At 41.8% G+C, this 23,559-nt stretch overlaps 1 protein-coding gene across 1 annotated transcript in view; it reads right to left on the reverse strand.

Moving 5' to 3' along the window:
- Positions 1–4,006: 4,006 nt before the first annotated feature.
- Snmp1 (Sensory neuron membrane protein 1) overlaps positions 4,007–23,559 on the reverse strand; it is a 58,970-nt gene continuing 39,417 nt past the window's right edge. Inside the window, 8 exon segments of the mRNA XM_065232492.1 lie at positions 4,007–4,660; positions 4,734–5,173; positions 5,654–5,950; positions 6,009–6,408; positions 6,468–6,625; positions 20,041–20,190; positions 20,240–20,273; positions 21,391–21,645. Coding sequence (XP_065088564.1) covers positions 4,291–4,660; positions 4,734–5,173; positions 5,654–5,950; positions 6,009–6,408; positions 6,468–6,625; positions 20,041–20,190; positions 20,240–20,273; positions 21,391–21,645 — 2,104 coding nt within the window. The 3' untranslated portion in view covers positions 4,007–4,290.

The raw sequence follows: 23,559 nt of genomic DNA on the forward strand, positions 1-23,559 counted from the left end.
CGTATCCAGTCGACGACTCCACCTCCACACCAAGGGCCTCGATGATAGAGGTGCGGATATGGGACAGAGTGTGGTATTTTATTCCTTTCTTGACGACGACCGCAACACCACCCCCCCTGGAGCTGGTGCGATCAAGCCGGATAATATTGTGGTCAGGCAACCAGAAGCTGTCGCCGGACTTTAGATGGGTCTCGGTTAGAAGGCCCACGTCGATGCTGTGCTTGCGGAGGAAGTCGGCAAGCTCAATCTTTTTTGCTCTTACAGAGCAAGCATTCCAGGTGACGATAGTTAGCGGTTTAGACGCCATACTGGATGATGAACTTACCGAGCACTTGGATCTGTTCGGGCTTATTGCGGCACTTACGAAGAGCACCGGACATGTTGATGAAAATTTCCATCAGTTCATCCGCTGAGAACAGATCGGGGTTGTTGTTTTGCGCTGTTGGTTGTCTCCAGAATCCAGGGGGGGATGGAGAGCTTTGGCCAGCAAAATCACCGGAAGCTTCTTGAGGGGGGGCGGGTTGCACCCGCGAATTCGCTTGCCTTTGCTGGGGAGCACGAAGAGGCGGAAAATCCTCCGTCCTGAATGATGGGGTTTTGTCCTTCTTGCGTCCTGGTTGATTGTTGCTTGACGCCTGCTTTCGGATGCGTTTGAAGTCCTCGCGTTTGGAGCACTGTCTGTCGGAACCTTGATGTGCACCACCACAGTTAGCGCATTTTATCGCCACGGCTCCATCCGCAGGGCAGTTGGAAGTGGCGTGTTCTTGAGCGCAGTTGCTGCAGCGTGGCTTGATGTTGCAGTTGCGGGTACCGTGTCCAAAATTGAGGCACCTCATACACTGCGTTACGTCACGATGGCCGCCACGGTATGGCTCCCACCGTACGATGATGGAGCAGATTGATCGGATGGCTTGTAGCGCATTGAGCGTCACTGTCCCTTTCTGGAAGTGCACCAGGAAAAGACAATCCGGGTACGTCTTCACGTTTTCGTCTCTCCTTGTCATTCGGAAGACAGCGATTGGGGCCAGCTTGTACCGGTTGATTTCAGCTTCGACCATCTTGGGGTCGAAGTTTGGTAGACCCCTGATGACTACCTTGAAGGGCTTCTCACCGGGGAAGTCGTGCGTGAAGAATTCCGCCTTGGTATCCTTCAGATGTTTCACGGCCACTTCGTACTCCGCTTTTGTTCGGAGCATCACCTTGGTGCCGATCCTGCCGAGCTTAAACTCAGCTGCAACGCCCAGCGATGAAAGATCGCCAATCAGCGTGTTGAGTGGGACTTGCTTCACCACCAGTGGAGGAAGCTTCATTTTTGCTGCACTCGGGGTGGCAGCAGTTTCGTTGTCGACGGCGTCGGCAAAATCACCAATGACGCTGACGTTCGTCGCGGTGGCATCGTCCCGTCCACTCGCACCATCGGACTGGCCTTGATTTTTCTTCCTCTTCTTAGACCGCTTCACCGTGGCTGAGGTGGGATTCCCTACATCGGTGGGAAGAGTAGCGTACCTATTCGAAATAGGTACACTCAAGCTACCCTCACCGCTGTTCTTCTTCTCCGTTTTCTCTCGGAGCCTGCTCCGGGAGCGCTGTCTTCCCATCACACGAAGCGACCGACACTACTGACGACGCGATTAAACTGCGAATGTTTGGAACAAACTAGAAACTTTAGAACAACTCGACAGAGCGAGCAAAGACCGAACTGTACTGCTTGACGTTCAAGCAGAGAATCGCGAGCTGAGCAGAGAATCTGTCTTTGCCTACTGATTTTATACTGTGCGTGCGCACATCTGATAGCTACAGGGAAGTAACAAAAAAATGAAGATGACGAAAAATATTCTAAGAAGGAGGGGCTTGATTGGCTGTTCTGTGAGTATAGACCCAACAGTCATCTAGCACTTGCGATCAGTTGCAGTAAAGGGCTTGAAAAGGGATTGTATATCGTCCGTAACTGCATAAGTCTTCAATTTGTGCTCTATAGTTAAGTCCGTGTTTGGGATTTTCCGTTACAGGTCTGAATTTTTATTTTTTAAACGTGGCGCCCAGTATTGAAATTAAAGACGTAGTCCAACGTCAAAAGATGTACTGTATAACACTTTTAAATCAAAATGATTATCATTTGAATTAGCACCACTGTTTTCATCCATTGAATTTGATTAGTTTTGTTTTTGGAAGCAAGTGTCGAAAGCTTCTTCTTCTTCTTCTTAGCATTTCAAGCTTATTGCATATCGCATATTAGCTTATTGCGTGCTCTCATCTTAGTGTTCTGGATGCACTTCCACAGTTATGAATTGAGAGCTTTCGATGCCTGTACCATTTTTGCATTGGTATAATTGTGTGGAAAGTCCAATCATACTTCTATGCCCAGGGAAGTCGAGAAATTTTCCAACCCGAAAAATTCCTAGACCGGACCGGGAATTGAACCCAGCCACCTCCAGCATGGTCTTGCTTTGTAGCTGCACCTTTACCGACTGAGCTAAGGGAGGCCAAAAGCGCACATGCCAAATATTTCTCGTGAAGATGGCAAGTCAACAACAAATTAATTAAGAGCAAGAAAGCGATAATTCTCCATTTCCACCTGAAATAATTAGTATTCTAGAGCGCGAGTATTACGAAATTGTTGCTGTATTCAATAAAAGTGTATTATTCAGATAAGTTCTATGACAAAACATTGTCAAACTTATCAAATTGATTGCTCAATGTTACTTCTACTACAAGCCTTGTAATGTTGTTCAATATCACTTGGACACAAGTGATCTGGGTAGTAATATGATATTATATTCTATGGTATAATAACATATAACAAGGCTTGCAGTATGAACAAGACAATATATTATTTAAATCTATAATCAGTAAACATGAAATTCAAGGATAAATTAATTAAATTTAAAGTGATAGATTTTTAATATCAGTATGCTTGACATTTCGAGTTCAAAGCACAAGTTCTGCTAAAATTTTCCGGGCAGATTGACCATCCCAGTTTTTTTTTTTAATTGTGTTTCATTCATTTAGAGTGAGTGAGCCAGTTGTGGAGAAACAGAAACAATTGATTTATAAAAATAAATGCACTGGAGGTGGACTTAACGGGTTTCTATAGAAATTGACAAACCCTTTTCTAATGCTAACCGAGCATTACGTCATGTGTTGATTTTTAGTAAACACGGCACTGCTCAAACGTAAAATATTTTCGTAAGTTCATTCCGTGCATTTGTCAATGATTGTTAAAAAAATAATAATAGTGGAACACCCTAATGTACAACTTTGTGCATTTCGCCAAAATGTATGCATCTATCCATCCTTCCATTACCGATTCGTCAGCTATGCACCGCACGCTAACTTTGAAGTACCCATTAATGGGCAAACAATTTCACCCATTGTGGAGAAAAGTGGCTCAACTCAAAAATTTCTAATGACCGTTACACGTAAGAAATCAATAAAAACGACAAATGTTATATTTTATCATTACACAGGGGGAAAATTCTTACCTGTCGGAAAAGTGCCCATTTCCGATCAACGTTCCACGACGTGACGCAGGCGCTTGCCATATAATTCTAGATAGAGCTGGAATTAGCGCGTAACAGCTTTTGTAAACAATTACTTCTCTCGATATGATTTCTAGGAATTCAAGACGCGCCCACGCAAACCAACATAACCGTCGGGTACGGGAAGTCTTTCCCTACTCGAGGTGATGTTGATTTGCGTAGGCGAGTCTTGACTTTCTATAAAGTCATTATTTTCAAAAGCTGTTACGCTCTAATTACTGCTCTATCTAGAATTTTCATCTACGTTTTTTGTCTATCCAAGAAAATCCCTCCAATCACAGAAGACTTTACCACACCAACGTACAATGCTTACAAAGAAAAAAATACTTCAAAATCAAAGTCAACTGCCATCCAATTTTATTCTACAAAACAGCGAAAACGATTCTCGTCTCATAACAACAACAAACATTTAAACTTGTTCAACGTTCTTATGCTCGAATCCCATAATCTAACTACCATCACCCACCGGAAGGACTACCATCCGGGATTAAATTTCTCTTTTCATGATTATTCATTTTGCTCTACGTTTCTACAGACAACAAAATATAATTCCACAGCGAAAGCCCCACTGAGAGAGGATGCTGCTGATGGCTTAATTCTTGAATCGTAAAATTAAATTCTGCTAAACTGCCATACAATACAATGCTGCCCATTATATACCATTGAGTGCGTGATGAGATGGGGGTAGGTGCCCATGAGGATTGCATCAGTGATATAAAAGTTGATTATTCCGCTTCAGGATCGCTTGCGCTCAGTATCGTTCCTTCTGCACCTCGGTGCCAATCACCTTCGGTGGTTTGTCCAAACCGTCGATGACGGTAGGCAAATTCCTCATATTGTTGACGCTAACCACATCCTTGCCGGCCGGAATGACGGTAGCCGTGACGTGACCAACGACGGTGCTGTTTTTATTGTTGTTGTTGTTGATGACGTCGTTGTTGTTAGTTGGGGCCGGGGCCACTCCGTTTCCACTCGGTTTGCCCTTTCCATTGATGGGTTTTACCACGGTGACATTTACGGTTCCGGTCGAAACCTTGTAGTGCATGAATCCGGCTCCGATGATTCCGACCGTTCCGACAATTATGGATACCCACTTGATGGTGGAGTTGATCCTGAGGCCGCTGCATTTGGGGAATGAAGTACGATAATTGAAGCATTAACCGTTGTGATTCACTTCTTAAGCTTTTCACTTACAGAAACAGTGTATACTTCAGCTGATTGGTCCAGGTCTTGTTGAGCGAGGCGCCTTCTTCCGCCCAAAACATGGGAAAAATTACTTTCGGCAACTTTCCCAGCAGTTCGTGATCACGAATCGGTTCCATTTCCATGCTAAACATCAATCGCTTGGCGGCCGAAACCGGGGTTCCCGACAGCTAGAAGGAATCCGGATTATGTTCAATATAGAAAAAAAATCAAACCGGATACGTTACCAGATGGAAATGAATGAACACATCGTGCTCCTTCTCGTTGGGCGTAAGTCCATCGATGGCAGCCAGCAGTTTTGGATCAGCGTCGTAAAAGTGGGGCTTCGAAGCGATGATCGGTGCTTTCAAACAGGGTGCCAAGTCAATTGTTCCCCTCGGTGGGCAACCGTCCGGTGGATTGCGGCAGAAGCATTGATGATCCGGATCTTTCTGAAATTTGGAAACGTTTCCTCCACTTAACGTATCTAAATAAAAAAAAGTGTTGAATTTCTGATAGGCCACCCTCCAGTTCGATTCATAACCCCAAAATATTAGCCTGTGCAAAAAATGGTAAAGATTTATGGAGGTTTAGAGGGCCGCCAATGATTTGAATTTTGTATGGAGATTTTTGTGAATTAGTATGGGAAATTATTGATTTTGACTGTAGTAACTGTAACTGTAGTAGCTTTTATTCAAGAGAGATCAGTAATTGACGTGTTTGTTTTCAAAGGCAATTACGCCCAAATCTCAAATGATTTTCTCCCATACAAATTTCAAATCATTGGTGGGACCTCTAAACCTTCATCAATCTTTACCAATTTTTGCACTGGATTATATTTTGGTATTATGAGCCGAATTGGAGGGTGGCCTATCAGAAATTCATCACTTTTTTTCAAAATGAAACACCCTAATGCACATCTCACAACTTACCCTCAAATCGCCAAATTCCAGCTTGTACAAACTCATCGGCAACCCTGCATAGCTTGACTTCCCGGCGTAATGAGCCCCAATCGATTGGCAGATGTCGGGTGACCAAGCCCACAACTTGTCCTTCTTCGTCAGCAACGGTGGAAAGATGGTTGAATCCGTCCCGATGTACTTGTTGCACACATCGCCATCGTAAATATCCATTTCGGTTTCATCATTGTAGCTCACGACGCGTCCAATGTCCATAACGTTCTTAATTCCACGATAGACCTTAAATCGACCAGCGTCCGTTCCGTTTCTCTGAAAATACCATCATATGGTTGACCCCCAATTCGAGACGCCAGCCATCCCCACTTACCAATCCAAACATCGAAAACTTGAAATGAGTCTCGTTGTGGCGAGCAACGGCTCCCTCCGAGTCCAATCCGGCACAGAGTGCAACCGCTTCAAACTCATCACTACTGCAGTCGATCAGTATCCCATCGAATAGCAAATCCATGACCCGTGTCGTCAAGAATCCCGTAGTCATGGGATGCATAATGATGTCCAGGGCCTTGGAAATCATCGGTAGCATGGCTTGTCGATCCCGCTGGATCATCAACAACGCTCCCAGGATCAACGGATGGGGTATGGTAATAATTTCATTTCCCGTCAGCGGTACCGACAGGTCCGGGCGAAAAATCCAGGTGTTCCTCAGGTTGAAAGTCATCGTGTCATCTGTATCGTCGTCTTCGGTATCGTATTTCTCCTTCCACTCCCTGTAAACGATTTTTCGGTTCGATTAAGCGTCAAATGAACTTCCAATAAAGGCACTCACTCGAAAAAGTACGGTCCTACTTCCCTAACCCTAGGCTTGCCACCCTTCATAACATCATCCGGGTTGATAACATGGAACAGGTACATCTTAAAGTCGAGTGCAAAAGGAACCTTCTCGAACATGGCACGCACCGCACCGCCCGGTTTCAGCTGCATGTTCTGAAATAGAGTCCAGGATTATCCTAATGCATTGGGAAAAAGCTACACATTGTTCATTAGCGGGTCGAAAAAGACACAAACTTCAACCCAACCCAATCAACCAACCCAAAATTCCATTTTGAAAATGAAAGATGATGGTTCCTAGACTGGCTCAGGGTTCTGCATTTTCGAAACAAAGAAAAGAAAATGAACTCTCCGCAGAATCGCAATATCATTTTCATGTTATTGTGTTTCTTGTTATCGAGTCACGATGAACATTCCTCCTGTTAAACATGACTTGACTATCGCTTGTTTCGTTCGTCAAGTGCATCAGTTCACTTCATTTGAAGCAAATACTTGTTGCGATAGATGCAATGAATGACTCGAAAATTGCTTCCTTCGTTTTTTTCACTTTCACTTCAATTCGGGGTTCATTCGACTTATCACGCGTCGCGTCGTTAGGCATCAAAATATAGTATCCGGATAGTATCCGCACAATATCGGTTGCCAATAGGGATGGCATCCGGATTGTATGCAGTAATAAAATATTATTTTAAATTAAACGAAAATTAAATTAACGAGGCCATTCTGGAGTCCAAAATGTCGGCCATCGGATTAAGTGTAAATACCCTAACATATGGGTAAAACCGATACTCGACGCCATTTTGGAATCAAAGTGTCAAATACCGTAAGATATGGTTATTTTCGGAACGGGGACAACGCGTAGATGTCGAGAATCGATATCAGATACCATTTTGGGATCCAATATGGTGCCCAACTGGTTTTAGAAAATGTGTCAAATACCCTAAAATATGGGTATTTTCGGAACGGGGACGACACGTAAATTTAGAAAATCGATATCCAACGCCATTTGTACGCTACTTGACACTTCTCCTGAAATCGGAAGCAACCATCTTCAATTTCAATTCAAGATGGCATCGGTCATCGATTTCTAGCCTCTAGATGCCACCTCGATTCCAACAATACCCACATTGATGGGTATTTGACAGTATTTTCCACTTTTTCTGAAACCAGAAGTCGCCATATTGAATTTAAAGATGGCGTATGACAACGATGTTCGCAATCTACGTGTCATTCCGTTCAGAAAATACCCAAATTTTAGGGTATTTGAAACTTTTCCTCAAATCGGAAGCTGCCGTCTTGAATTTCAAAATGGCATCGGATATCGATTTACGGCTTCTAGACATATGCATGGATATTTGATAGAATTTCCAACTTTTTTTTTAATCTGGAACCGCCATCATGGATTTAATGGCTTCGAATTCTCTAGGCGTCATACTGATTCCAAAAATACCCATATTGACGGGCAAACAAACCACCCGACAATGATAAATTTGACATCCACGTGCACAGATCTTTGCGCACACGCTTAAATGGACCGAGTGAACAATCAACAAAAGTCATAACAACTGCGCGAATTTGGAACGACCAGCTTCGTTTCAATGCAAAAGTAAGTTCATTTGACAATGAAAGAAGAAATGAACACGAGTCAAGGTAAAACAAACAGTATGGAAACTGATGGAAAGTGGTTTTGTTGATGTTGACCGGGATCTGCTCGAAGAGAAGACAGAATGACTTTCAATTGAAAGTGATGGTTGACAGCTTCGTCGTCGCTTGACGATTTTCGATTGAAAGTGACTTTGTTGGGCCCTGTTTAGGCTACATGGAAACGGTTCCAATAGGGCACAAAAGGACACTTCCAAAACCTATGTACTAGTATCATCCGACGGCTCAAAATGCATGATTCAGAAGTGAATAGACATAATCTTCGAGTTTTGCACTAGTCATCTGGAGACAACAGAACGGTTTCTGGTCTTTGATCATCTGGAACGGGCGCTGGAAATTGTAAATTATTTTTTGCGATAGCAACCGTGTCGAGGGGGGCGACTTTATCTACGATGAAGGAAATTTTTTTTTTTGCTGGAGCCTGGTTAGCTGCGCGCACGCTTAGTAGATATTAAGAAGATTTATGACGATTCTGAAGATTTCTTGCAAAAAGATGATGCACGATGCAAAAGATGCGAGAAATTAACAAATATTTTTCGAAGACTGATTAGCTAGTTTGAGATTTTTTGAGCACCTAGAATTGAGATTTAGATGTGTCGTCCCGCTCGTAGTTACACGATACATTTCATAATTTTGTTTGTATAATAGAGCCCATAGGGTAGATTTACCAGTTTTGGCCACCCTATGTAAGGTCTGTATCCACATTAAACTGGACACCTTCAAATTAAAGGGTGTCCACGATGAAATTGCCATACACAAAATTGATTCGCAAAATTCGAGTTTTCATCCGATTGCCATCAAATTTTCAGGGATTGAGAAATAACTATTAAACTTCATTTTACCATTTACTCGTATTTTATTTACAGTCCATACGCAAATGCCCGCACCTTGGCCTTAACCCCGGTCATAAGATTCTGCACAACCTGTGAATCAACCGTTTTTTTGCATGTAAACCCATACTTTCTTCAGTTCCTCGACTGTCTTCACTACCTTAGGTCGTTTAAGAAGGTGCTGCTTCATAATCGCCCAGTACTTCTCGATGGGGCGGAGCTCCGGAGTGTTGGGAGGGTTGAACATTTTCGGCACGAAATTGACCTTATTGTCCGCATACCACTTCAGCACGTCCTTGGAGTAGTGACATGAGGCCAAATCCGGCCAGAAGATTGTTGGGACGTTGTGGGCCTTCAGGAGAGGAAGCAGCCGCTTCTGGAGGCACTCTTTTATGTACACCTGTCCGTTCATCGTGTCCTGGGTCACGAAAGGTGCACTCCGCTTCCCGCACGTGCAGATGGCTTGCCAAACCAGGAATTTCTTCGCAAATTTGGACATCTTCTGAGTGCGGACATGCTCCGGAACGCTGAACTTATCCTTGGCCGTGAAAAACAGGTTGCCGGGGATCTGTTTGAAGTCGGCCCTAGGTGCAGCTTCTTAGCCACATCCCTAACGGAGGCGTTCGGATTTCGGTTGAAGGCCCTAACTACGCGGTTGTGATTTTTGGTGTTGTACGGAATACTTTTTCCTTCACTTCTGGGCTTCCGATCGGTGGTCAACCGTTCCTCGAACCGCTTAATCACTCGCGACACCGTGGAATTCGCGATTCCCAACGTTTTAGCGATGGAACGATGCGAGAGATCCTTGTTCTCGTGATGAATGCGCAAGATTTTATCACGCACGAGCTGTTCTTTCGACTCCATTTCCGCGAGTTTTGATCACAGGACTTTAAAACTTGCAGGATGTACTATGAACTAAATCCACCCAAATTTTCATTAAATTCTACCCAACGGTTAAAAAGTTAGAGCAATTTCATAGTGTGGCAATTTCATCGTGGACACCCTTTACTGTAATCTTGGAAATATTGCACGTATAGGAGTGAAAAATTTCGCTGGGAGTCATTGATGAAAAAATTCTATGATTGGTGTTTACATTCCATGTTTAGTGCTCAAATGGCGACGAATGAAAAAAAACGTGCGCGAGCGGATTTTGTACGGACGTAATGCAAATCCTGACTTGTCAATACGGGAATTCGCAAAAATATTGGATTTACTGTTCACGGTGTGCTCAAATCATTTTCGGAACATTTGATCGTCGAGAGGAAACCGATAAGGGATAAAAACATTGGACGTGCTGATCCTGTCATGGACCGAAAGGTGAAGAGGATATTGAAGGAAAACCCTACACACTTAGACGTAAATCATAGAACGTAAACAAACATTTCATGTAAAATTAAGTGTTCTCAAACCGAAACATCAGCTAGTCGACGAAGAGAACGTTTGATTGAATTGATTTTCACGCTTCTTTCAAACATGTGAAAAGGCCCGCTTACATGTGTCGGTGTCAGGGAACCGAAATTTACATGAATTTTTAGTAGTGTGTATCATTCCGCATCGTGCTCTCTTGCCGTGCGGATCTATTTGCTTTTTGCTGAAGGAAGTGTTACTGCTACCTAAACTACAACAAATTTAAACAGCTCTTTCCAGTGCTCAATGTAACTGTAAATTTTCTACCTTGACTCTTATTCCTCTTCGATCCTTGTTTGGACCCTACCCGTGGTAATCCTGCTTGGATATCGATTTGGAATATTACTCTTACAGTAATCTGCTTGGAAGTCGATTTGCATAAATTGCAAAATATTACTGCCCCTATGACGCCTAAGCGCAAAAGAAAAGGGCAATCTCTTGATCCCCCTTGTGGTGAAATTAATTTGAGCAATCAATTTGATTTGCTCACGGATGATGAAAATGATCCATCATCCAAGAAAAATTCTAGTAAACTTTCCCGGCTTAATTCCAAGAAGGAAAAGGTTCCCCTTTTGTGGTAACCACTTCCGACTTCCATGCATTTTTCAAGGAACCTTTGAACTTCGTTCAATTTAAGTTTTCATTTCAAATTGGCCGTCGGGGTGAATGCCGTGTATTGGCTGAAACCTTAGACGGAATTAAATGTATTCTCAAGTATCTTACTGAGAAACAGCACCATTTTTTTACTAACGACACCAAAACTGAACGTCTGTTTAAGATTGTCTTGAAAGGACTGCCCAGTGTTGAATCCCTGGATCCGATCAAAGATGAGCTGGCAACATAAGTTGGAGTTGTGCCAGTCCAAGTTATCAAAATGAAAATAAAATCCCGTCCTGGCGATTCGCGCAACGGGATATCTAATGATTTTTATTTTATTTTCATACTTCAAGTCTAGTAAACCGAACAATCTTAAGGCCTTAGAAAAAGCTATAAGGCCAAGTGAAGTGGAAACACTTCAGGAAGACTGGAGGAAATGTCCTAAACTTCACCCAGTGCCGTAAGTGCCAGGGATGGGCAACGGAACAAAAAATTGCTACATGCCTGCTAAATGCATGAATTTTGGTGATTCCTCTTACGCAAAGGACTGCTTTCTCATTGAACGATGCACAGAAATCATATCCAATTCTGCATCTAGAGGCATTGGCGAGGGGGGCGACACATCTAAATCTCAATTCTAGATGCTCAAACAATCTCACACTAGCTAATAAATCTTCGAAAAATCTTCTTTCATTTCTCGCATCTACTTGCATCGCGCATCATCTTTTTGCAGGAAATCTTCAAAATCGTGATAAATCTTCTTTCTATCTACTCAGCGTACGCGCAGCTAGCCACAGCAAAACACAATATTTCCTGCATCGGAGATAGATTCGTCCCCCTTGGGCATTGGCGATTGTTAGTACTATACAAAAATTCATAAGTATCTGTATGGCAAGAAATTTACAGTTTGTACAGATTGGTATTTTCGGCAAAGAAGGTAAGAATGCAATCTTTGTGACACGTTTACAGTGGTATATAATGGATTTCAGTGCCAACATTTCAAAGGGGCGTAATTGCTTTTGTAAACAATGGCTTGAGCTGGCTTGATTTCTCGCAAATAAAAGTCCATCCCTTCAAATTAACAATGCTAGCTGGTAAAGGAAACATTCTTCTACCTGCTGGTTTCATTAATCTTGTTTACAAATGCAATTACGCCTCTTTGAAATGTTGACACTGAGTTGTCTATTTATGATTTTGACATTTTTTTTCCGACCATCGTCACAAATGGGTAATGCGGATTTCTGTTCACGTTTTCCTTTACCGCAAGAAATCCCTAAAGAGTTGCAACATGATTACGTTAAGAACATCAATATCAATGCAGAGTTCCCTTTAGATTGGACGATGATTGCAAAAGAGACAGAAAATGATGAATTTCTTCAAGAAAATTTAAAATCTTTGCTTAACGGTTAGCCTAAAGAGTGAGACAAAATGTTTAAAGACGTTTACTCGCATCATCAAGATCTTGAGGTGTTGAATGGTTGCCTGCTTTATCAAGATCGTGTTGTTATTCCAGAAAGATTGCAAAATTCTGTGTTGAAGCTACTCCACAGAAATCATTCAGGCATTCACAAGATCAAGCAGCTAGCTAGGAGAACTGTTTACTGGTATGGAATCAATAGTGATTGTGAAAAGTTGTCACATTTGTAATCAAATGTCTATTGTTTCCAAGAAGCCATCACAAACTAGTTGGATTCCTTCTAACCGTGCTTTTAGTAGGATACACGCAGATTTCTTCTATTTCAACCACAAAGTTTTTCTTGTTATGGTTGACAGTTACTCGAGATGGCTTGAAATTGAACTTATGAAAGGAGGAACAGATGCTAAAAGAGTGAAAAGTAAGTTCATGTCTTTGTTTGGGCTACCAGATGTCATTGTGACTGATGGTAGACCGCTGTTTAACTCTAGACATCTCATAGATTTCTGGGGAAAAAAAACAAGGCCATGAAAAGTCCGCCATATCACCCTTCCAGTAATGCCAAGCCAAGCGTATTGTTAAAGAAGTGTTGAAGAAGTTTTTGCTCGATCCACGAATGAAAAGTTTCGATCTTGAAGATCAAGTCTCTCGTTTCTTGTTTAATTATCGTAACACTTGTACTGAAGATACTGCACATCGCGATCAAATCAAGCTCAGGTACCAGAGACCTTGTAAGATCGGCAGAATGATCATACGGACAGCAGGAAGCGTGCAAGGTTTTGTTTTGTATTCAAGTTTATTCGACACACAAAATGGCAATAGTTTGTCATGCTCATCAGAGGCTGGCAATAGTTTGCCAATTAAACGATCAGACAATAGTGTCCCTAAACCAATTCCTGCCTCGATTAACAACGACTTATTGCAGCCATCTATCAGTTGGAAGTCAGGCAATACGGAACGTTCTAACGAACTACCAGCTTTAACTTCATCAGGCGATTTCGGTTTGCCATTTCACGGAACTGAATCATCGCTTTCGTCACATGGACGGTCAAGAAGAAAAGAAGCCAAGATATATTTAGCTTTTGGTAATAAAAGTGATTTAAATTTAAGAAGATCTCTTCGTTCAAAACGAAAAAAAGCTAATAATGATTATTTCTATTATTAATTTGAATTTTATTCAGTCGAATTCTTTGATATGTTTACAAAGTTTAAATAGGGGAATTTACGTATTCTCGGCAACCTAAGCAGCGACCTTCTTTCTATAGCCTTTTTCTCTAAGGAACGCACACATATGCAGTATTGGTTTGTTTACAATCTTTTGCTGCCAGCTGCTCTAACAATTTCAGTCGAAAGAATTGTCAAAAACTGTTTTGAAACGCTTTTACAAAGCTCCAATCTTCTCTAGTGAGAGCGAGTATTGTCGGCAACCAGTTTTTCTTCGGCAACCGTTTGAACTGCATGTAAATCTGCTGTTGTATTATCGGCAACTCGAAATCAGCTACAATTTGTAGTGCGTGTGTTGCATATCAAGAAAACCTTGCTAGATTGCTTTTTCTCAGTGGTAAAAATATAGTCAAATTGAAGCTGAAAGCATAAAGAATCGTTTGCATGCATTCAGCGAAGTGTTTTCGTAAGAAAATCCAGTGAAAATAGTGTTTCAATTTGAGTTGCCGAAAATAGTCTGTCATGCCGAAGCCGTCATTTCCCCTATTTAATTTAGTCGTTAAGTTAACTATGAATTGCAACAAAATGAATTGAAAAAGGAGAATTGAGAAAGGAGAACTGTAATGATCGTTTATTGTATGCGTGAGTGCGTGAGTACCGCTGATATTATATCAGCAATCCGAGAATAAACTCAGTCAGTTATTATCAGAGCATGCAAGGGATAACATCGGTGTTGAAACTTGATACTTACATCCGAAGTAACTTTAAAACCTAATACCCATCATTACCGAGACATTACGAAATGTAAGTTATTTTGAATTTGGAACTGCCTTGAAGAACTCTGGGGACTTTGCTTAAGTTTTCGGAAATGTCCAGAAGTTCTTAGAAAGTTCTAAAAATATGTTTAAATTTTTCTAAAGTTTTAGGGAGCTTCTCTTTAAATATTGGCTGACATTGCGCTGCTTTTACTGCATTTGTTTGTTTTTGTGGCCATAAAATTTACTTGACATTTTCAACATGATTGAAGTGCATCCCTTTGGATTTAAAATAAAAATATTTTTTTTGCTGTGTGGTCTTCTTGAATACTCTTATGTTTTCCGTTTCCCTGAAGTTCAAGTTGCTACAATTTCCCAGAAGCTGATGAATCCACTTTTAATTTCTCGAAGCTTCCTTGAAATTCCCAAAACTGTACAAAAGTTCCCTTATTAGCCCGCAGTCTATTCGGGAAACTTCCACGAAATCCTCTATACTTATCCCCTGAGCAGTTCCACGCCAGAAGACGAATCGGAAAAACTCGACCTTCTCTGATTTGCCTAATTCGGTGCATAATTGTGTGTTATGGGTTATCATTGACATTTTCACAATAATTTTGCCATTTTGGATGCTGTAATTTTTTTTACAAAATTGTGTCTTTGACATGTTTCAATAAATTGTAGCAGGAAAGCGTCACTTTTGATCGAAATGACGTCTGAGACAATGTGGTAGGGAAAAATAAAGTCTTTCTGGAAAATAAACATGGTGTTTTGCTTAGTAATTTTGAGTGAAAATTCAAAAAAAGTGTTAAAAACTCAACTATCTCAATAAGTATATCTATATTTTTTAAAGTAAAAAACAATTTCGGAAACAATTAAAACGTTAAGAAAATCCCATGGACTTTTAACTAGAATCCTTTTCAAGTAATTTCTACAAAGGAAACAATACTTGATACATTCTATATCGTTACCTATGCAAACACATCATTATATAGCTACACCCAACCGTGGGATGTAAGATTCCCTTACAATTAACCACTTCATTCGAGCAGTTAAAGAATCAGACCACTCGAACTTTGAAATAAAACATTATTTTGAGATTTTTTCTTCTAGAACCTCGAGAAAAGTAGCCCACATTTGTGCGTTTCATAAAAAATAGAAATTAGTTGGTCCAGTTTAGTGAAATTGCTGGTAGAAAGTCACGCCAAAACTGCTTGAAAAAGTGGTCAATTATGTGGGATTTATCATCAGAGGATGTTAGTGGAGACCGCATGAACCGATGATGCTATATACCGAGCTGCGGTCAAATGCAATTTGTTTCTACGCAAAATTAGTCAAAAAATACCATGTATATTTTTTCCAGAAATACCAAACTTTTTCTCAGACGTCATTTCGATCATAAGTGACGTTCTCGTACTAGAATTTATTGAAAAATTTCCAAAATAACCGATTGCCCATAACACATAACACTGTGCAACAAATCGGATTTTTTTTTTTTTCTAGGACTTAGAAAGTTGACCATATTTGACTTTCTTGTAGACTTCTGAGTAAAAGTTCTGAACATACCTATATCCTAACACGTCCTAATTCTCTGGTACCGCCCTCTTTATGAAGTTTGGTATGTTGTCCCGATGTCGGTCGTATACTGCCTAACTACTGCCGTCCTAGAGTTTGTTGTAGAAAATTACTTGAGGAACATTTTTCTAGAATATTTAAAAACGATATCTCGTTGTCTTACCCCTCTTTTGGGTGATTTTTTTTTTAAATTGGGTACCCCCCTAAAATCTAGCATTCATGTAAAATACCTGTATAGCCTATATTATGTGCCAAATTCGAGCGTCTGTTCACCATGGAGGTGCGGCTCAAAACGGCGTTTGTTCTCCATGTTAGGAGCGACTGATCACCGTCCTAGTGCCAGCGTGGGACTCTAAACAGAGCTGTGCACGATGGTCCCCCGGTGAGAGAGGGGGTTGGGGCAGGCCCAACAAGCCGCCCTGGAAAAAAAAAACATAAAGTTGCAAATACTGAAGAAAGAAATACGGATATGAACAATCGGCACAGACCTACGCGACTACGATTGGAAACTCGGAACATGGAACTGCAAATCGCTCGGCTTCCCGGGCTGCGATAGGTTAATCTATGATGAACTTCAACCACGCAACTTCGAAGTCGTAGCACTGCAGGAACTATGCTGAACGGGACAAAAGGTATGGAAAAGCGGGCATCGAGCGGTTACTTTCTGTCAGAGGTGTGGCACCACCAACAAGCAGGGAAGCGACTTTGTAGTGCTGGGTTAGATGCGCCAACGCGTGATTCAGCCGATCAACGCGATGATGTGCAAGTTAAGGATTAAGGGCCGTTTCTTCAACTACAGCATCATCAACGTGCACTGCCCACACGAAGGGAGATCCGACGACGAGAAATAAGCATTCTATGCGCAGCTGCAGCAGGTTTACGACGGTTGTTCGCAACGGGACGTCAAAATCGTCATCGGCGTCATGAACGCTCAGGTAGGATGGGAGGCAATGTATAGACCAGCAATTGGGCCAAACAGCCTGCATGCCGTATCGAACGACAACGGCCAACGATGCGTGAACTTTACAGTCTGCAGGGTATGGTAGTTCGAAGTACCTTCTTCCCCCGCAAGGATATCCACAAAGCCACCTGGAGATCACCTGACCAACACACAGAAAACTAAATCGATCACGTTCAAATCGACATTATCAACGTCCGCACATACCGCAGTGCGAACATAGATTCGGACCACTACCTAGCTGCAGTATGCATGCGCTCAAAACTCTCGACGGTGCATAACGCGCAGCAGCTGGAAGTTGCACTACCCACGGAAGAGCAGCTTGGCGCAGCTTCTCTTGAAGATGGATGGAGGGACAATCGTTCCGCCGTAGGTAGTACTGCAGTACTAGTAGTAGTGCCGACTAGGTACTGCGATCCTGGACCAAAGAAATGACTGGTTTAACGGCGAATGCTAACTGTTAGTAGAGGAGAAGAATGCAGTAAGGGCGAGAATGCTGCAATACCGCATGAGATTGAATGTGGAGCGATACAGACAAGCGCGGAACAGACAAAACTCGGTTTTCCGAAGGAAGAAGCGTCAGCGTAAACGACACACGGAAGTTCTATGAGAAGCTAAATAGTTCGCGCAAAGGCTACGTGTCGCAAGCCGATATGTGCAAGGACTTGGACGGTAACCCTCTCACGAACGAGTGTGAGGTGATTGAGAGGTGGATGCAGTACTATGACGAGCACCTCAACGGTGAAGCAGCAGAAAACGAAGGTGGCACGGCAACAGACCTTGGAGCACGCGCAGAAAACGACAGGCTACCGGCCCCTGATCTTCAAGAAGTTGAGGAGGAGATCGGTCGGTTGAAGAACAACAAAGCAACTGGTGTAGATCAACTACCAAGTGAGCAATTACGGAGGTGAAGCACTGGCTAGAGCGCTGCACTGAGTAATTGCCAAGATTTGGGAGGAGGATATATTACCGGAGGAGTGGATGGAAAACACAAAAAGGGCTACCGCGTGATCACACTGCTGAGCGCCGCCTACAAGGTACTCTCCCAAATTCTATACCGCCGCCTGTCACCATTTGTAAGAGAGTTCGTGGGGCCATACCAGGCGGGATTTATGGGTGCCCGCGCTACCACGGACAAAATTTTCGCGATTCGGCAGGTTCTGCAGATATGCCGCAAATACAACGTGCCCACACATCATTTGTTCATCGATTTCAAATCCGAATACGGCACAATCGATCGAGATCAGCTATGGCAGATTATGCACGAGTACGGATTTTCGGATAAACTGGCGCGATTGGTCAAGGCGACGATGGATCGAGCGATGTGCGTTGTTCGAGTATCGGGACACTCTCGAGTCCCTTTGAATCTCGAAGGGGGTTACGGCAAGGTGATGAACTTTCGTGTCTGCTGTTCAACATCGCGTTACAACGTGTGATCAGAAGAGCTGTTATAGATATGAGTGGCACGATCTGCAGGAAGTCCATCCAGCTTCTTGGCTTCACCGATGACATTGACATCATGACACGGAACTTTGAGACGATGGCGGAAACGTACATCAGACTGAAGGCCATCAACGCATCAAAGACAAAATACATGAAAGGAAGAGGTTCTAGGGAAGACAATGTTAGTCTCCCGCCCCGAGTTCAGATTAACAGTGACGAAATCGAGGTGGTCGACGAGTTCGTGTATTTGCGCTCGCTGGTGACCGCCGAAAATGACACCAGCAGAGAAATTCAAAGACGCATTATGGCAGTGAATCGTGCCTGCTTTGGACTCCGCACAAAGTTGGCTCTCTACAAGACGCTGATTAGACCGGTGGTCCTCTACGGCCACGAGATATAGACTATGCTCGTGTTTTCGAACGGAAGGTGTTGCGTACCATCTACAGTGGAGTGCAGATGGATGACGGAACGTGGAGGAGGCAAATGATACACAAATTGCACCAGCTGCTGGGAGAACCGACCTGCGGACCCTTCACAGACTTCGAGGCTGGCGAAGTGTGGCCATGGATCGAGTAGAGTGGAGACGACTTCTTCGGACAACAGAGGACAACAAGGCCTTAGCCTGATTGGTAAGGTAAGTACCCAATTTGAAAAATCACCGGAACGAGGGGTAAGACAGCGAGATATCGGGTTTCAAATGTTCTAAAAAAAATTCCTCAAGTAATTTTCAAAAAAAAAACTTTTCGACGACAATGTCGTAACCTGCTTCAGTTAGGCAGTATACAACCTACAACAGGACAACATACCAACATTCATAAAGCGGGCGGTACCAAAAAATTACGACGTGTTAGGGTATAAGTTTGTTCGAAACGCACAGTGTAGTTATGCAACGTTTTATGCAAATCGGAGAAGGTCGAGCCTTATTTTTTTATTTTTTTATCCTATTTGGCCTGGAACTGATCATTTTGGATTTAGAATAATTTTCTATATGCTGAAGAAGGTTGAAAATTCTGATTACTTAATATTCAGGATCATGGCACTATTAACATATAATTCAAGACGACACTGTTTTTGGCAGATTTTGAGAAATTGTCACAATTCAGAACTCCAAATAATACGCTTACGACTTAAGATTTTTTTCAGCATTCAGATAATTTTTACAATCTGACTTTAAAGAGAAACATTTTATATGCCGGAACTCATAAAATCTTTCCAATATAATAGAAGTTTCAGAAATTGGAATAATCAAGATTCTACGACTTGGCAATGATTTGTTTTCACACACTAATCCAGTCAATATGGTTTTACTTGGTTTTTGAATTGCGGAACTGTTCGGTAACTGTTCATTTAATGATAGAAAATAAAATACGTCGATTTCATTGATTCCTTACGGATAACGGTAATTTCAATTTTTACCGACTTTTTCAGCATTTCAGAAACCCAGTATAAAAATACTGACTCCTGTAAAATAATCTAAGTGTGTAGTGAGCTTCTTCTTTTATAACATACGAGCAGTTTTTTAAGGTTTCGTTTTAGTAATGGATTGTGACATCTCAGAATTGTGGAGCTAAACTCAAGCTGAACTTTGCATTAGGTCCTCAGTAACATTGATCGATGTTCAGCTTGAATTGTGTTTAGCTTAAGTATCTGTCCTATGCAAAAACAATCTGCTCCACATTTTACAAACCAACAGCCTTACGTTTTCTTCAAATGCCCTAGGAAAACCGTTTGACTCTTTCAATGTGAAACGGTTTCACGAAACGACTCACCTGCCTGATCAAGGACTTGATCAGCGAAGGAAACAGCACAAGACTGAACATCAACCCGCCGACCAACGTACAGACACTAATGATGGCAATCTTTCTGATGTTGATACCGTCGAAGTTAATCTGTTCGAGTTTTTTCTTTATCTCGTCCATCTTCATAAAATATGATTTTTATCCCAGACAGTTAGCAAAATATTTCGACAACGGCGACCACTTTAGGACAGCGACAATTCACACTGAAAACAAATAGTCAATATGGCGTTAGTCGTGAAACCTAAATTTATCCCATGTGGATGCAATTGCCAATTAAAACTTTCGCTTTCATTGAATAATTTGTAATAAGCAATTGAAATATTGCAATTTCATTTAAAATAAATTCAATAATTAGTTATGACCAAATTGAAGGTAAAAAAGCACTAGAAGCCAACTAAAACTTCTAAAAATTGATATTGGGTTTCAAAATTACTATGTTCTAGCTTCACTTTAAATTAAACACCAAACACCAATCACAAAATATCCATCACAACCACCCTTCTGCACTTTCCAACCGATCGGCCTTTTTTCACGTTTAGTCGACCCGACTTCCCAAAGGAAACTGTCTTTGCATATTGCACCGTATCATCCTCCAACCTATCGAGTAGCGTTTAAATTTCCCGGTGTTTTCAAGTTCAACCTCCAGCCCCAGGGATGGCCCATTTAGGGAGTACCCCATCCCAATAAGAGCGACGCTACAAACAAAAAACACACCCCACGACAACCGCATCATACGCGCGAGGAAGACAGTCCCCGCCCTGCCCGTGCGGACCTCAGATACTCAAAAATGCACTTTCATTGCAGGCAGTGCAGTGAAATCTAAGCTGTCTCATCCTCCCACTCCGTAAACAATTTGTCATGCCTATAATTACCTTTGACACCGATCGCTATCGAACCGGGAGGCGGACGTGCTCCAATGACACTGTGCAAAAGTTGTTACAGTAACATAGTGTAGCGATGAAGATGTTTTCCCACGGGTGACATTGCCATGAAGGTAATTTCTTGAGACGCTGGAGCACAAGGACATGGATACGTTCGAAAGGCATTGTTTCGACAGTTTACAATTACTGATCACATTTATTATAGAAAGATTCATGATTCTCACCAACGAAGAATTGCATCTGTACAATGTTCTTTTGCTTCAATTCTATAACCAAAGTGCAACCATGCGGATGCGAGTGCTCTCGATTGATAACGACAAGGTTGACAGAATCCATTAATGGTCATTTAATAAACAAAATTATATGGATGCCATCAACTTTGGCCATAAATTCTTGAAACGTAAAACATAATTCTGGTACCAATGTCCAAGATTAGTACCGCTCCTTCGAAGGTTTATTCAAACCATCGATAACGGCCGGTAAATTCCTGCTATTGTTGATGCTGACCAAATCCACCGGAGCCGCCACTTCACTTCCCTTCGGTTTGTCATCATCCTTACCGTTGATGGCTTCCACCGGGGTGACATTTACGGTTTTGGACGAACGCTTGTAGTGCATGAACCCGCCACCGATTGTTCCGATCGTTCCGATGATGATGGTGAGCCACTTGACCGTGGCGTTGAACTTGAGACCGCTGGATATTGGGGATAGAAAACAGAAATTGGCACTCATTATCATAGTAGGGTAGCCCACCTAGTGGCATCCTATCGAGTAGAAAACATTAAAAATATCTATGATTTCACGGGAAACAATGCATAGTGGTCCAGGGTGATAATCTAGCAAAACAAATGACCTAGTGCTATGCTATTAAGTTTTAGAGGTTTAGTTTCTTATGTGAACTATTTCAGCTAAAAAATCTCCTTCTTTGGGCCGTTTTTAAAATTAGCTGTGTTCTCAAATTATTGATATAGATTAAACTAACATTTATATTCTCGAAAGTAAAGATGCATGTTCTTCAGCAATGTTGTAGTTGAGATGATTCCAAGCTATTTACTGAAGAAGCAAATTGTCATTGAAGTATCCCAAAGTTCTAGTTCCTTATTGAGTGCTTATCAGCCAAAATGGAATGACAATCACCGATTCAGGTAAAGGTAAAATAATTTTCCTTTATTTTACACTCATGAGCAGTATTAGCCAAAGAATCACAACGGACAGTGTTGAAAACGATAATGAGACTATCATTCCTGTTACATATCCAATAATGATAATCTTCAACCATCATCATCAACTGGCGTCACTGAAGAATCCTCAAATCAGGGGAGGATAATTTGCTTATCTCAAGATTCCGACCGTTCAGAAAGTAGCTGTATTTCGGCAAAGGTTGTTCCGATCAGAGATGCCAGATTGTTTTCTATGCGATTCCGTAGACTTATTCAAATCTACGGATTTCTACGGATTTTTTGACATAGGACTACGTCTTTCGGGAAGATGGGGGTACAATTTATGAAAAGCGAAAAATGAAATTATGAAAGATTTTGAACGTTAATAACTCAGCTGCCCCTGGAGCAATTTCAATTATTTTATTACCAATCGATCAGAAACATTTCTACGCATCGATAACAATGCTCTTGACTGTTGATTTTCAAATTTAAACAATTGAAAAAGTGGTATATGTCAAACATTGTCCAAAAGTGTCGAAATAACTAACAAATCCACCATTTACGTACATGCATGTGCTGCTTCCCCAACACAGTCATCAGAGAATGGTTCCTAGATGAAACAAGTCGAAGTGACATTCGCCTCCGATCTTCGGGTGTGTACGAATAGGGAGGATACAATTGCGGAACATTTTGTTGCCAATTCAGAACCACACGCCCGCAACGACCAAACAAAATGCTGTTTTTTCCTAGGATTTGTTTTCCGTGCTGAGAACCAATGCTACCCACACCCATGCTTGGCATACACAGTTTTGGTCACGAACTGCTCATTTGCTAATAACTTTGCACACAGTTGACGGAACATAGTTCTTTTTGAAGCAGTAGATATAATAGAGTGTAAGCTTGTTAAAGATATGTAAAATAAAGTAGATTTTAATGCTAGTAGTAAACTGTATTTGTTTTTGCGTTGTAAAAATGAGGTGAGAAATGCTCACTACACATCTCGGAATTTAAGTGTTAAATTGATTAGTGTTGATTGGCTTTAATGTTTAATCTTCGCATATCTATAGTAAACAATGAGCCTAATCTATCAATTACTTTAAAGAAAAATAAATTTCAACATTTGAGTGAAAAGTTATTACCAAATGAGCAGTTGGGTGTGTTCAACTGTGCATGCCCACACCTGGACCCTACCTATCGACCCATCAACTCATGAACCGGGAACCCCGAAGGAAGGCGTGATCAGAGATGTTATGCCTCAGAACTTTCCGGCAGCGTTGACTGGGATTGAACCCAGCTCTGCCGCTACCATATATTCTCACTTCCAATTGGCTATATTATATAGCCAATTGGAAGCGAGAAAATATGGTACCGGCAGAGCTGGTTGTCTATATAACAGGTTGCTATCTGTGCTTTAGGCTCGTCATTCTCTGCTTGATCGTCAAGCAGTT

Source organism: Ochlerotatus camptorhynchus, unplaced genomic scaffold (assembly GCF_037179485.1).
Source record: "Ochlerotatus camptorhynchus isolate MF236.1 unplaced genomic scaffold, CSIRO-AGI_Acam_v1.1 ptg000370l, whole genome shotgun sequence".
NCBI classification, from domain to species: Eukaryota; Metazoa; Arthropoda; class Insecta; order Diptera; family Culicidae; genus Ochlerotatus; species Ochlerotatus camptorhynchus.